This window comes from Podarcis filfolensis (genome assembly GCF_964270895.1).
Source record: "Podarcis filfolensis genome assembly, chromosome: 1".
NCBI lineage: Eukaryota > Metazoa > Chordata > Lepidosauria > Squamata > Lacertidae > Podarcis > Podarcis filfolensis.
Genome location: NC_139604.1, coordinates 113,484,179 through 113,498,144, shown reverse-complemented (window position 1 = coordinate 113,498,144; position 13,966 = coordinate 113,484,179). Strand labels below are relative to the sequence as shown.

Genomic DNA, 13,966 nt, shown 5'->3' with positions numbered 1-13,966 from the left:
CCCATATCTTACATTGATATGGACATGGCATTGCAGTAGCATTTCTGATCAGTAAGCCGCTTGCTACAATAGTTTGATCCTCCGGTGTCTCTTCTGAAAGCATATCCAGTGTGGGGTTTGTAAAACTGCCTTGCAAAATAAATAAATGAAACCTTGCTCTCCAGATCCTCTGGAATCCTCACAGTCATCTGGTAACTTAAAGGAGCTGTCAGGTCTTAGTGATGAACTGGGGTCTGTGTGTCTGTGTGTGTGTGTGTGTGTGTGTGTGTGTGTGTGTTTAAATGATGTGGCTTGATGTACCCTTTCCCCCTCCAGAGCTCCTCCTTCTCCTATCTAGCACTATCAGCTGATTCCTCTTCTCCTTCTCCCTCTTTTTCTTCTTCTTCCTGTGTCTTGACAACTACACTTCCTACTCTTCCCAGACAGTCACACTGCGAATCTGTAAATCTGATACTGAACTATGTGGAGTCCCAACAATTGCTTTGAGGGTTCTGTGCCTGAGAAGCTTGCTGCAGACTTCTGTTTTTAGCTCTTAAATGTCAAAGCAATTCTTTATTTTCTCCCTCCCTTTGAACTTTTTAGGGTTGCCCCAATCAAACATTCTTGCACCTTTCATTCAATTATTTCACTGAACTTAAACGTTTCATATTGAGAACAAACTGATTTTACCCCGCATTCAGAGGAACTTGTGGAAGAGGGGAGAACAAGATGTGATTCAGGTGTTTTTGGCTTGCAATTAGACATACATCATTAAGTCTTTCAGCCCAGATCCACCTCCCCCCACCCACCTCAAAACTGTAAGTTCATAGCATAGTATTGCATTAATATTGTATCTGTGCAGAAATTGACCAATTCAGAAACTGGAAAGGCCATAGCTCAGCGGTAGAGGGCATGCCTAGCATGTAGAACATTCCTAGGATATAGATAATACGGAAAAGAGTGCTTAAGCATGCACAGAGTGCCTTTATCTCACCACTGAGCAGCTACATTCAATCTGGAATGTGTGACTTCCAGAGTAGCTTGAGTTCCAGGAGTATAATATGATGTAATCCAATACAGAGGCACCTTTTGTTCTCCTGGCTAAGCTGTTGCTGTTCCATCAGTGACCAGCACCTCTCTGGCATCCACATTCACTGCAGTCTATTAAGCCCATGAAAGAGAGGAAAACAAAGGAACCAAAAAATGTATATAGGGAAGAAAAAGAGAGGACAGAAGTCAGGAAGAGGGAAAAGGTTAGCAATAAATTTGTACTCATGCACCGATCTCTTATTCAGAGAGAGACTGTAATCCTGAGCTGTCTCTGCCCATCCATTATGGTAGCAGCCCCATTGTAAGGTGTTCATTGAACTAATGCCTGAGACCCAAGATCATTGTTGGGCTTTGGCCATCTCAATGAAACTGATCTCTCCCAGCATTCACATCTCTAAAGAATCGGCATTTGTTTGTAATGCGTGTCTTTAATTTTGTGCCAACTGCAGGTTTTTTTTTGCCTTTTCCTTGCAGAGGTGTAGGCAGTTGTGTTGGTTTTCCCGTAACAGGGAAGCCTTCTGAAACGGGCAGCATTTGCCAGAGGGAGTGAGGAGCCCCAGTCTCGGGCAGGCAGCAAAAAAAGAAGGCTTTGGTAGGCCCTAGTAGGGCATGGCCAATAAGCTGCATTCTGCTTCCTGGGTCTTGTGGCTTCCTGGGCCTGCTTTAGGAGTTCAATCAGAGGACATATTTAGGGATTCAATGAGAACACAATGTGCACATATTAGTCTGGTGGTCTTGAGAGATTTTTCAAATCACCCCCCCCCCAAAATGAAACAGAAGCAAATTCCCTCCCCTTGAACGAATGTGCCAAAATAAAGTCCTTGTAGAGAGGAAAGCCAGGAACCTCCCCCAATGAATGTCTGTATTTTTGGTCCTTTTAATCATTAAAGGTTTAAGCTCCCACTTCCATATTTACTTTTCACACCCAGTTTCCTTCCTCATTTTGTTCCACAATTCTCCAAGGAGGCAAAATGTAGTACAGGATAAAATGTGTCTGCATAACTCTGAAGTGAAAAGTTGGGTGGCGCAAGTCAGCAGATGCTACTGTTGGAAATTTAGACGATGGATTTTTTTTTCCCCTGCATCCTTTTAGATACCATGTGGCAATAAAAAAAATTGGGACCACGCTCAGTTTTTGGTGAGACCTGAATAGCCATTGGCTCAGCGACTTAAAGTGTTACAGTATCTCTGTGAGCATTTTAGGTAAAGGTAAAGGGACCCCTGACCATTAGGTCCAGTCGTGGCCGACTCTGGGGTTGCGGCGCTCATCTCGCTTTATTGGTCGAGGGAGCGGGCGTACAGCTTCCGGGTCATGTGGCCAGCATCTATCGGCAAGCACCTTCCCATAGTGATTGGATTGCCTATCTTTACATTTCCAGGGGAACTTTTCCGATTTTCCACACAAAGAACATCTCAGACACATGAGATTGACCAGAGGCCCCTTGTGGTTACCCTCCCACCATATGACAAGAAACTGGTACCGATCTAATGACCCAGTACATGAATTAACATGCCCTTCCTATCCAGCCCTATCCTTAACATTATTTCCAGAGTCATCACGTCCGTTGCAATAGCCTCTGTGGTGTGTGGTCGCTTCCATTATAAGTTTCACTATGTATAGTTCTGTGAACACATGTGTATAGACAGAAACATATATGGTAACCTGCTTCTGTGTGTGGGTTCATTTGAGCTCCAATCATGACAGCCAAATGGCATGGGCTGGCACTGAGGACAGCGCTGGCACAACGGTAGCCCAGAAACTGAGTCGGAAAATGTGTAAGGGTGACTATACACAGAAGCAATGACAAACCTAGACAGCATCCTAAAAAGTAGAGACATCACCTTGCCAATGAAGGTCCGTATAGTAAAAGCTATGGTTTTCCCAGTAGTGATGTATGGAAGTGAAAGCTGGACCATAAAGAAGGCTGATCGCCGAAGAATTGATGCTTTTGAATTACGGTGCTGGAGGAGACTCTTGAGAGTCCCATGGACTGCAAGAAGATCAAACCTATCCATTCTGAAGGAAATCGGCCCTGAGTGCTCACTGGAAGGACAGATCGTGAAGCTGAGGCTCCAATACTGTGGCCACCTCATGAGAAGAGAAGACTCCCTGGAAAAGACCCTGATGTTGGGAAAGATGGAGGGCACAAGGAGAAGGGGACGACAGAGGACAAGATGGTTAGATAGTGTTCTCGAAGCTACCAGCATGAGTTTGACCAAACTGCGGGAGGCGGTGGAAGACAGAAGTGCCTGGCATGCTCTGGTCCATGGGGTCACGAAGAGTCGGACACGACTAAACAACAACATACACAGAAGGCATTACAAAGAAATGTGTCTGCAAATATGTGGGCCACCTATTGTGCAATCTCAAATTTCCTTTAGAAAATAAATCTGTTAAGGGGGCAAACTAGATAAATCAAATGTCTTTGTTTTAAACCAAAGGTCTCTTGCTGTCTTCTCCCATTCTTCCAGCCTATGGCTTTTTCCCTCCCTCATTTTGTTTCTTCACCTTTCTATCCTTTTGTTGTTGGTGTGCTAATCTCTTTTTCTCGGCCTCCCACAACAATCCTACCATCTGTTTTTCGCCATCCCTTTCCTGTGTGAGTGTGAGGGGTCCAGGTCCTGTACTGTATGTAACACAGCTTCCAGAGTACAGGTTTTATTCCCTCTGGACTTGGCCCACTGTGGGGAGCAGATGGCCTTCCTGCAAATCCCTTGGTTTAATGGCTCAGTGACCTAGTGTGACAGGGGCTGCCGTGGAATTTTTTAGAAAATAAGGGAAATGCCATTGTGTTCGATTTTTTTGAAGAGCCTTGGCTGTTTGTGCACACCTAAAATGCCAAAAGTTCTGTGATGCTTTAAAGTCTTGGTTTATTGTGGGATTTAGTTTCTGTAGGCAAGATGAACCCTACAAAGACATTGACAGAGAAGGAGCTAGATATAGATACAGATGCATTGCTTGACGTGCTATGAAGAAAAGGGAAGATCTTAAAGTTAACCCAGGTTTGAATCCCTTACTTCACAGTGGCACTCACGGGGGAATCTTGGACCAGTCACTATCTCTCTCAGCCTAACTTACCTTACAGAACCACATGTGCTACTTTGAGCTGCTTGGAGGAAAGGCAGGATATAAATGTAATTGCAATATTAATAATACAAAACCTAATTTAAAAGTAGTCTGCCTTTTCCGAAACTGTAAAACGTGGGTGCTGAAGAATTGCCATTTACACCAAATGGAGAGCAGCTGGCCGTCAGATTCCTCGATTCAGCCCTGTCAGATATTGTTAACTGATTCCTGATCTACAGCTTTCCATGCAAGCTCTCCCTTTAATTTCTGTTTAAATATTTAGGCTGAGAACTTAAGTCTCCCAAGGCTCTTGGCTGATGCCTTCTGACAGCACTTAACACACACACAACTACCATTTAATTATCGGTATGGTTTCACCAGTCTCAGCTGGGCTGCGGAGCCAGCATCTTGGTAATGCAAATCTAGACATTAAAAGGACAATGCGGAATGGCTGCTGTGGCTGGGCCATTCTCAGATGTGTCAATCTGCTATTTTATGCTTGGCATATGGTACAGACCAGGAGGGTGTTAGCACTAGCCAGCTCTGTCACCGAATCTAATTAGCGTTCCTCTTTGCTTGTTTCTCTTCATGCAAACAGGGGATGGTGAACCTGTTAACTTCACCCCCGTGAGCATTAATCCAAGGGTGACTTAAAGAAATAATGTATATGGGACTAGACCACAGATGGGCACCTTGAAGGAATAATGTATATGTGGCCTCCAGCAACTCCTCTGGATCCATTATTCCATTCCATCGGAGTTCCTTACTATTTATTAATATTTTAATATAATAAAGATCTCCTTAGAAGTTTACAGGAAAACAACAAAAATACTGCGGTCAATAACAATTCCTGAAAACAAGATAAAAACAAAGCTGAACTCTCCATCACAAATGTAACTCAGCACTGTGTGAAACAAAACAAAAAAGAAGCTAAAAGTCAGGGTCCAGAGAAGTTTGTTTAAACAGACAAGTTTCAAAGAGACATTTCAAGGGCTTTCCAATTTATTCAAGGGAGGGCATTCCAGAAGGTCCTTCCTGTACATTTCCATTGTATTTTTCCTTCCTTGAAAAAGTGGCCCTTTCTGTATAGCTTCAGAACAATAATGCTGTTTTTTTATTCTTTACTTTTTCTGATTGTATGACTTGGAGAAAAGGTCTTTTTCCCCCACCTCCACAACTGTCTTGAAATGAATTTAGTAGGCATGAATAAAGTCAGGAAGGAGTTTTAAGTACTGAAAAGCCATTGCGGGATACATCAATTTGCACTGAACATTAAGTGCCACCAGAGATAAATAGGTTAAGAAGGAAAATGAGTCAATTTACATTTTCATTAGGTAGTAAATTTGGGGGTGGGGCAGAGTCTTCCTTTGGCTGCTTGAGATTACATTGATATTATTTCGTTATTAAAAATTTTAGGTGCTTGCATTCCCCCGCCCCAAAATCTGGATTTTAATTTTTTTAATTACATGGGCAAGGTCATAGCAATGGCATGATACATGCAGAATATTTTAAATCAATTTAATAAGAACACAAGAGCAGAGCCAGTGTGGTGTAGTGGTTAAGAGCAGTAGATTTGTAATCTGGGGAACCGGGTTCGCGTCTCTGCTCCTCCACATGCAGCTGCTGGGTGACCTTGGGCCAGTCACACTTCTTTGAAGTCTCTCAGCCCCACTCACCTCACAGAGTGTTTGTTGTGGGGGAGGAAGGGAAAGGAGATTGTTAGCCGCTTTGAGACTCCTGAAGGGGAGTGAAAGGCGGGATATCAAGTCCAAACTCTTCTTCCTCTTCTTCTATCTAGTCTAGCCTCCCTGGCCAGTGGCCAGTGAGAAGTCAAGAAACAAAACATGAGCACCATATTTATTTATTTAGAACATTTTAAAACCCTCCCTGCACCAGATGATTCCAGGGCAGGTTACAGTAGCATTGTTATGTATTCAGTGGTCTGTGTTTGCCTGAGCTTGAGTCGGGACTAAGGATTCTGAGCGCCTGTGTTCTGATTCGATACGTGATATCCAATCACAGAACATTTCAGGATTTGGGTTTCTGCCATTGGCCCTTAAACTCTGAGTCGTGATTTGCAGCTTGGAAGTTCAGACAGCCAATCACGTTGGGAGTGGAAGTGGCCCAGGCATTCGGAAATCTATATAGCTCAGCTAAGACTCTTTTAAGACCATGAGACTCTTAATCTCGGGGTCGTGGGTCCAAGCCCCATGCTGGGCAAAAGATTCCTGCATTGCAGGTGTTTGGACCAGAGGACCCTCGTCTGTCCTTTCCAACTCTACGGTACAGTGGTAGCTTGGTTTAAGAACAGCTTAGTTTATGAACAACTTGGATTAAGAATGCTGCAAACCCGGAAGTCTTGGTTTGTGAACTTTGCCTTGGAAGCAGAACATGTTCTGCTTCCTGTTGAGTTTAAATTGAGTCCCCCGCTGCTATGGGAAAGCACGCCTTGGTTTAAGAATGGATTTCCGGAATAGATTAAATTTGTAAACCAAGGTACCACTGTACTATGTTTCCAAAGCAGTGTACTTGTTTGCATTTACAGTATTTATATATTTGCGTTTGTGAATTTCTTCCTGTAAAACATCTCAAAGCCATTAACAAAAATGTTAACAACAAGAACATATGGAAAACAATCTTGGATGTAAAACATTTAGAAGAATTACATAGCTAAAAAGCCCAGGCAGATGGGTTTTTAACCTAGTGCCAAAATGCAAAGAATGACTGTGGCAGTCATATTTTGGTGGGGAGAGCATCCTATAATTAGGGTGCCACTAATGGGAAGGGCGTCACTAGTGTAACCACCCAAAGAGCTTCAGCCCATTGTTTTCTCCTGCAACTGACATTTCAGAGGCATGGTATGTTTGATACTGGAGATTACAATCCTTTGCACTGGTATGCGGGTCTGTGTTTTAATGATTTGTTGTTAACAAGTTAGGTCTGTATATGTTTTGATTGATGTTTGCTGTATTTTGCTCTTATGTTTGGTTGTATATAGTGCCCTGAGCGCCTTTGGAGAAATGGCAATCCACAAGCGCCATAAACAAACAAACAAACAAACAAACAAACAAACAAACACCATGACTTCCCCTCCTGGCAAAATACAAGCACTTTATGCAGTTACAAGCACAGGTACACAAGGAGTATATAGCCAAATATTCAAAATACATATGGCAAACAACTGAAGAGAATTTATAACATGGCAAACCTGAATTTAATTTATTGTGATGGAAAGAATGCATTTATAATCCGTTTAATCTGCATATTTACTACTCAATGTAATGAATCAAGCACCCCAGCTTTCTCCTTTTTTAAGCATGCACAAAGGCTTATAAGACCTTAATCAAGCAGAGTAGTTAACATGGGTATGCTAGTGTGTATTTTATTATAGGAGTTTGATTACACCGTCTAATGCAGAACCAGTGGCTTGAATCCTAAAACCCTTTGAAATCTCAGTCTAGACAGAACCAAACAGTTTATGCATATTTGTTTAACCCACTGTGTGGCCCATGTTTCCTGGTTCGGTTCTGCAATGTACTTGGAAGGATAAGCGTATGTTATTCAAACGCCATGGTCCTATCAGGTATGCAGCACAAGAAGGCACTAAGCGGGTCTTAAAATAATGAAATACAATGGTGCTCAGCAAAATGCATAGGAACAAAGTAATACAAGGCAGCATTTGATATGCAATCAGCTTCATCAGCATTTGGCAGGAGCAGGTGATATCTTTTAAAGAGCTGCCATCAACTTCACTGCATGTCTGCTGCATTTTTTACTTGCCTGCAATTGTTTCCCATTAATGTCTAATAAGAATTCTTTTGTACCATCTGTCACTTGATCATCAGTCATTCAAAGAGAAGCTGCGAAGAGCAGAGGAGTTCTGCTTAACTTAGCCTTATAATCATACAACATCAGTCAAAGCTTTCTTGGTTCTTTGGTGATAAGTGCTGTGCTTGAAATCACTGTGTGCTGCGTGTGTTTAAAATATACAGTAAATTTTGAAGTGCTTTTAGTATGTAGCTCTCCCCACACCCGTTTTACTTAAACTACAGTTTGTGTGTTAAAAGTAGCTGCTAGTGAAGGTCAGTCTGCATGCATGGAAAAGTCCAACTTTTGAGGAAGGCATTGCGGGAAACAGTATTAAATAGCTTTGTATTGGAGGGAAATTGGGGTAGGAGAATGAACTGTAACCAGTGAATTACAGTTGGATAGATACAATTCTGCTATACATTGCAACAAATCATAGAAATGTAATATGGAAGACCGTTTAGCATGCCAACATTGTGTTAAACCATGTTGTAAAAAAAGTTTGGCTTGGAAATCGGTTCAAAGGACTTAACTATTTTATGTACATTGGATGAATTCTTAAAATATACTCCAGGGTAAGCAAGAAATACAAACAGTCCTTTTCTCTTGCCAGTATTTTCTTTTTTAATGGTGAAAGTTTGTCGTTGTCGTCCCCGCCTTCCATACTGAATTTCCACTCAGAGTTTAGTAGTAGTTCAGTTACTGTGTCCTTTTGTTAAATCTACATTAGCATAATTGATTGACTCCATTCCAGTTTCCTGTAGATAGGATCATATACTAGCACAGTCAAGAGGACAACTATTTTGGACAAAGGCTTACTCATGGAAAGGGCTGTAGCTCAGTGGTAGAGTATTTTCTTTGGAGGCACATTGTTCCAGGTTCAATCCATGTTATCTCCAGATTAGGCTGGAATTGTCCCCAATCTGAAAACCCTGGAGAGACACTGCTAGTCAATGTAGACCACTGGTTCCCAAGCTAGTACATGAGAGACCCATGTAAGCCTCACTGTATCCAGGTCTTCATTGCCACCTGGGTGCAATCCATGCAAGCTTATAAATCAATAACCGTCTACAGACAAAAAGCCGTAGCAAATGTAGAAATGTTATTATTGCAGCAAACTGTTTTTTCCAGGTCTGGGCCCCGTGGGTCTTTGTATCCATGTCTTAAAAGAATAATTGAAGTGTAGTACAAGAATACGGTCAGGGGAGCATTTTCTGTAAAATAAAGACTTGATATTGTGATGGTCGCTCCACACTTTGGCCCCGATCCAGGAAAGCACTTAAGCAGATCAGCTATCTCACCTGCAGCTACACAACAGCTTTTGTGCACTTAAACTCACTGGGAGGCCCAAATTATTTGGTGGGAGTGGAAATCATTTGCATATACAAGTCTGTGGAGCCCTTTACATTTTGGTGCCTTTCTTTAGATTGGGGGCGGGGGGGGGCGGGAAACAACCTTTAAATGTTGAATGAATCTCACTTACGTGAATGGCATTCATGTAATGACATTGCCGGTGGCAGAACTCAAGTCCAGAGTGGCAGTGTAAGTGATAAGCACACGTCCAGAGGAAGAAACTGATGCAGCTGCTTGCCTGGGAAGCCCTTTCTGTTTCTTCTTTTTGCCTGCCTCTCTCCAGTCTCCTTGGCTACCACCGTTGTAGCACTGATAGGCCAGGTATGTAGCTTTTTTGAAAGCCTAAGAAGTAGTTGGCTTGTTGGGCTGGAACTGAAGACCTGGTGTCAGGGTTCAGCCCTGCCCAGACTTCAATCCTGAGGTCTCCTTAGAGGAGGAGCCCCCTGAGCAGATTTTCACACTTGCAGGAGGTCCTGGGAGTGAAGGTCCCAGGACCACCTTTCTGGGTTCCTGGCCAACTCTCAAATTCTGCCCGCCTCAATGTCACCCAGGGCCACAGGAACACAGAAGACAGCATGCCAAGCTTCAGAGTTGTCACTAAACTTACAGTGCTCTTCAACCTTAGGTGGCCAGCTGTTGTTGTAGTGTATCATCTCCCATCATCTCCAGCCAGCTTCTTCAGTGGTGGCAGAGGCAGGTGGAGTGCCCACAGGGCTGCTGCCTTAGGGGCTTCTGCCGCCTGAGGCAGCCACCTCAGTCTGCCTAATGGCTGAGCTGGCTCTGGCCTCCATTTTCTTTCTAAGTTCTCAGTCTAAGCTGCTTCACTGCTGAAGGAACAGTCTCTTCCAAGCACCCGCCTTTCTGACCCAGACACTTGAGTTCAGATACCCACTAGGTCAAGGACGCTCATGGGTGATCTTGAACCATTCTCCACAGACTGATTTTGTTCTGAGGATTTAGAATAGAAAGTACCACTTTGCATTCAGGACATTACAGGTTCAACCCCTGGCAGAGCCAGAGTGGTGTTGTGGTTAAGAGCGGTAGTCTCGTAATCTGGGGCACCGGGTTTGCATCTCCGCTCCTCCACATGCAGCTGCCAGTCACACTTCTCTGAAGTCTCTCAGCCCCACTCACCTCACAGAGTGTTTGTTGTGGGGGAGGAAGGGAAAGGAGAATGTTAGCCGCTTTGAGACTCCTTAAAGGGAGTGAAAGGCAGCATATCAAATCCAAACTCTTCTTCTTCATATCTAGTTAAAAGAACCTTCCAGGGCAAGGGTAGGGAATTACTTATGCCGCAGATCTTTTAGAGCTGATGCTGGTTGGACTATATGGCAGTATAATAGATGGGCAGGTGACACATCTCCTGTAAGGCAGCTTTTATGTGTTCACATCTCTTGAAATGAGTCTGATTATTTGGTATAGATCAAGGCAGTGATATTTCATGGCGCCTTTATCGTCATGCGGACAAACTGCAGGGAAACAGCAGTCATTTTAATCACATCTAAAAGAAGCTGTGTGAAGAGTCAAGGCGCTTTATTCTCAGCTGACACAGAAAACTGCTTCTTTTCTCTCTCTTTTTTTTAGCAAATAGGAACACACATGCCGGCGGTACCTTGGGGAAAAGAAACTTGTTTCACATCATCTATGCGTTGCTACAAAAATAAATAAATTTGCACTGATTTGCATCAAGCGCAGAAAAACAATCCATTGCCTTTCATTGGTTTTATATTTATATATACTGCTAATTGTGCCAGCTTGTACTTTGAGTTTTAAAAAGAATTCACAGTGATGAGGTTTGGGTTTTTTTTTTCTTTACAGCTACAAGAGCTATGAACTGTAAACACATCATCTCAAAGCTGAAACATTCCTTTTAAAAAGCAAAGAAAATTTGTTCTGTGACCACAATTGAAATGTAGAGATATGCCGCCTTTTTAATGCTATGTTGCTGAGGATACGTTGTTAGAAAATCATTGACCTTTTTCATTTTAATAATCTTCATAGTGATTTTCTAATATTTAATGGTCATTTTTCATCTCCTAGGGAAAAGTATGGATGAAATTAAAAAGCTACTTCTGCTAGTTTTGGGTTGTGCTGTGCAGGTAAGCTTACTCCTGATTTAGTACTATAGTTATAATTAGTAAACCTAATAAGCTAATTACCAATGCAAGCTATTAAATATCCCAGCAACATTTGTTTTATCATTCCCTCTCTAATGTTCAGGATATATAAAAAAGTGCATTTTCAGTGCACCGTAAACAATTATGTGATGTGCCTTTTTTGTTCCTCTTGATAGTGTGAAAGAAAAGAAGAATTCATTGAAAGGATAAAGCAACTAGATATTGAAACTCAGGCTGCAATAGTTTCTCATATTCAAGAGGTAAGATTCTCAACTCCTTTGTTCCTGTTCTCTTGTGTTCCAGTGGACTTTCCTCTAACTTCTCATTGAGTTTGTGAGTACAGGTGGCATTCGTATCATGGCTTTCTGGCTCATGAATGTTTTGCTTTTCCTGTCTGTATTAGGGCCATAAATGGGAAATGCAAAAAAAAGATACTCAAATGGGCATAAAAACAACAACTGGAGCAACTCTTAAATAATAATGCAGCATTTGGTCTATAATATCACTATTATGTGTTAATGTTAGAGGAAGAAAATATGTGTAGATCATCATTCCGCAAACTGGTACCTTCCAAACGTTGTCTCTCTACAGTTTCCATCAGCCCAAGCCAGCCTGGCTGATTTAATAATCAGTTTAAGGCAGGAGATAGGAGATTTAAAAGGGAAATGGAGAGACTTCCAAAGGTTTTTGCCATCCTTTGTGAGTCTTCCTCTCCTTCTTTTGAGATGTGAGTAAGATTTGGCTTAAAAGGGAAGGCAGAGACTTCGCTTCGCATGTTGTCCAAACCCAGGATCCCGGTTAAGACCTCGCCTCTTTAACCATGATGTGTAGCCAAACTTTATCTGATGATTTAGATCACGGTTAAGGAGAACTCTTAACCATGATTCTGAATTTGAAAGACATAGTGAATCAAACTTTGGCTTAGCTTCCATGCGATGCTGTACTAAAAGGACAGGGAATGAGCAAAGTGGGTGTGAGCTCCTGTCTGGGAAGCCAGCACATAAACACAGTCCGGATAACCCATAGTTTGACTTGCCATGATGTGCAAACCAGGCTAGTGTCTCAAGAAGCTTTTAATGATACTAATGGTTCTCTAAACTGGAATCATTCACTTTAATCCCTGGCGAATAGGAGGAGGAGGATGGTTAAGTTTCTGATTGTCACCAAACTGTTTTTCCAAAATGTTAGGATGCAATCTTTGTGAGGCTATTGTCCTGCCTCTAGATAGCTACGATTTGAAGCATTTTCAGCATTCATTGGAATTTACATTTGTGCGGAAGCCAACAGTTTCAGTTTCAAGAAGAGTCATTTGCCAAAGCAATATAAATCAGGGTTCAGCAAACTTTTTTGGCAGGGGGTTGGTCCCTCAGACCTTGTGGGGGGCCAGACTATATATTGAAAAAAAATAATGAATGAATTCCTGTGCCCCACAAATAACCCAGAGATGCATTTTAAATAAAAGCACACATTCTACTCATGTAAAAACACCAGGCAGGCCCACAAATAACCCAGAGATGAATTTTAAATAAAAGCACACATTCTACTCATGCAAAAACACGCTGATTCCCGGACCATCCGTGAGCCGGATTTAGAAGGCGATTGGGCTGGATCCGGCCCCCGGGCCTTAGTTTGCTTACCCATGATATAAAAGGTCTCATATGATATAGGCAAATATGATATTAGCTAATGCAGCAATTACTATGGGAGTCTGTTGGAATGTGAATATTAACTTGCAATCCTAGGCATTATTTACAGGAAACAGTCCTGTTGGACTCAATGGGACTCAATGTTTGCAGAATCAGCCTAATAGAATTGCAGATCTTACTGTGCAGCAGCCTTCCCCAGCCTTGCTGCTCTCCAAATGTCTTGGACTACAGCTGTCATCAAAACCAGCCAGCATGGGCCAAAGGTCGGAGGTGACGGTTGTTTGAGTGAGGCTGCTCTTCAGGCAAAACTCATGCACAGCTTCCAAAAAAGAGACAAATCTCCTGCTTTTTTCTTTCTTCATTTCAGGTAACCCATAACCAGGAGAATGTATTTGACTTGCAGTGGCTAGAGCTCCCAGATATGGCTCCAGAAGAACTCGAGTCTCTTTCAAGAAATATGGTTTTCCATCTCAAGAGGCTGATTGATGAGAGAGATGAGTGCACAGAGGTAATGTATCTTGAATTGCTTTTTATTTATGTTAAAGACAATGCAGTTTGTTTGAAGTATTGTGCTAGACTTTCCTTTTTCTGTTAACCTTTTGCTCTTATATTGATCTCTTCTTTCAAGTACTGGCCGTTTGGGGCCTGTCTTTTTAAATTAATAAATAAAGCCTCTGTTTCTCTTGGCCATGGTCTTAATAAACAATGCAAGTTTTCCACCTGCGTGTTTCCATAACATGAAGAGCGCAGCTTCCTAGTTAAAAACTGTGCCAGATGTACTGAAATCTTTGATGTTTCTGCTTGGCTCACCTTGTGTCTGAGGTGTTCTACATAATATGCAGAATGAGGCGATAAAGTTTTGAGCTGTGCCATTTCAGACTGCAGGTGTGGGCAGGATCATAACTTTCGAATGCTTCCCCAGGTAAAATTATCCAGTAAGTCCAATA

General features: G+C 42.3%; 1 protein-coding gene across 2 annotated transcripts in view; it reads left to right on the top strand.

Moving 5' to 3' along the window:
• CCDC88C (coiled-coil domain containing 88C) overlaps positions 1-13,966 on the top strand; it is a 97,046-nt gene that overhangs the window by 37,640 nt on the left and 45,440 nt on the right. For both annotated transcript variants that reach the window (XM_083609261.1, XM_083609262.1), the window contains 3 exons: positions 11,297-11,355; positions 11,550-11,633; positions 13,387-13,527. In XM_083609261.1, the coding sequence (XP_083465387.1) occupies positions 11,297-11,355; positions 11,550-11,633; positions 13,387-13,527 (284 nt within the window). The remainder of the gene's footprint in view (positions 1-11,296; positions 11,356-11,549; positions 11,634-13,386; positions 13,528-13,966) is intronic.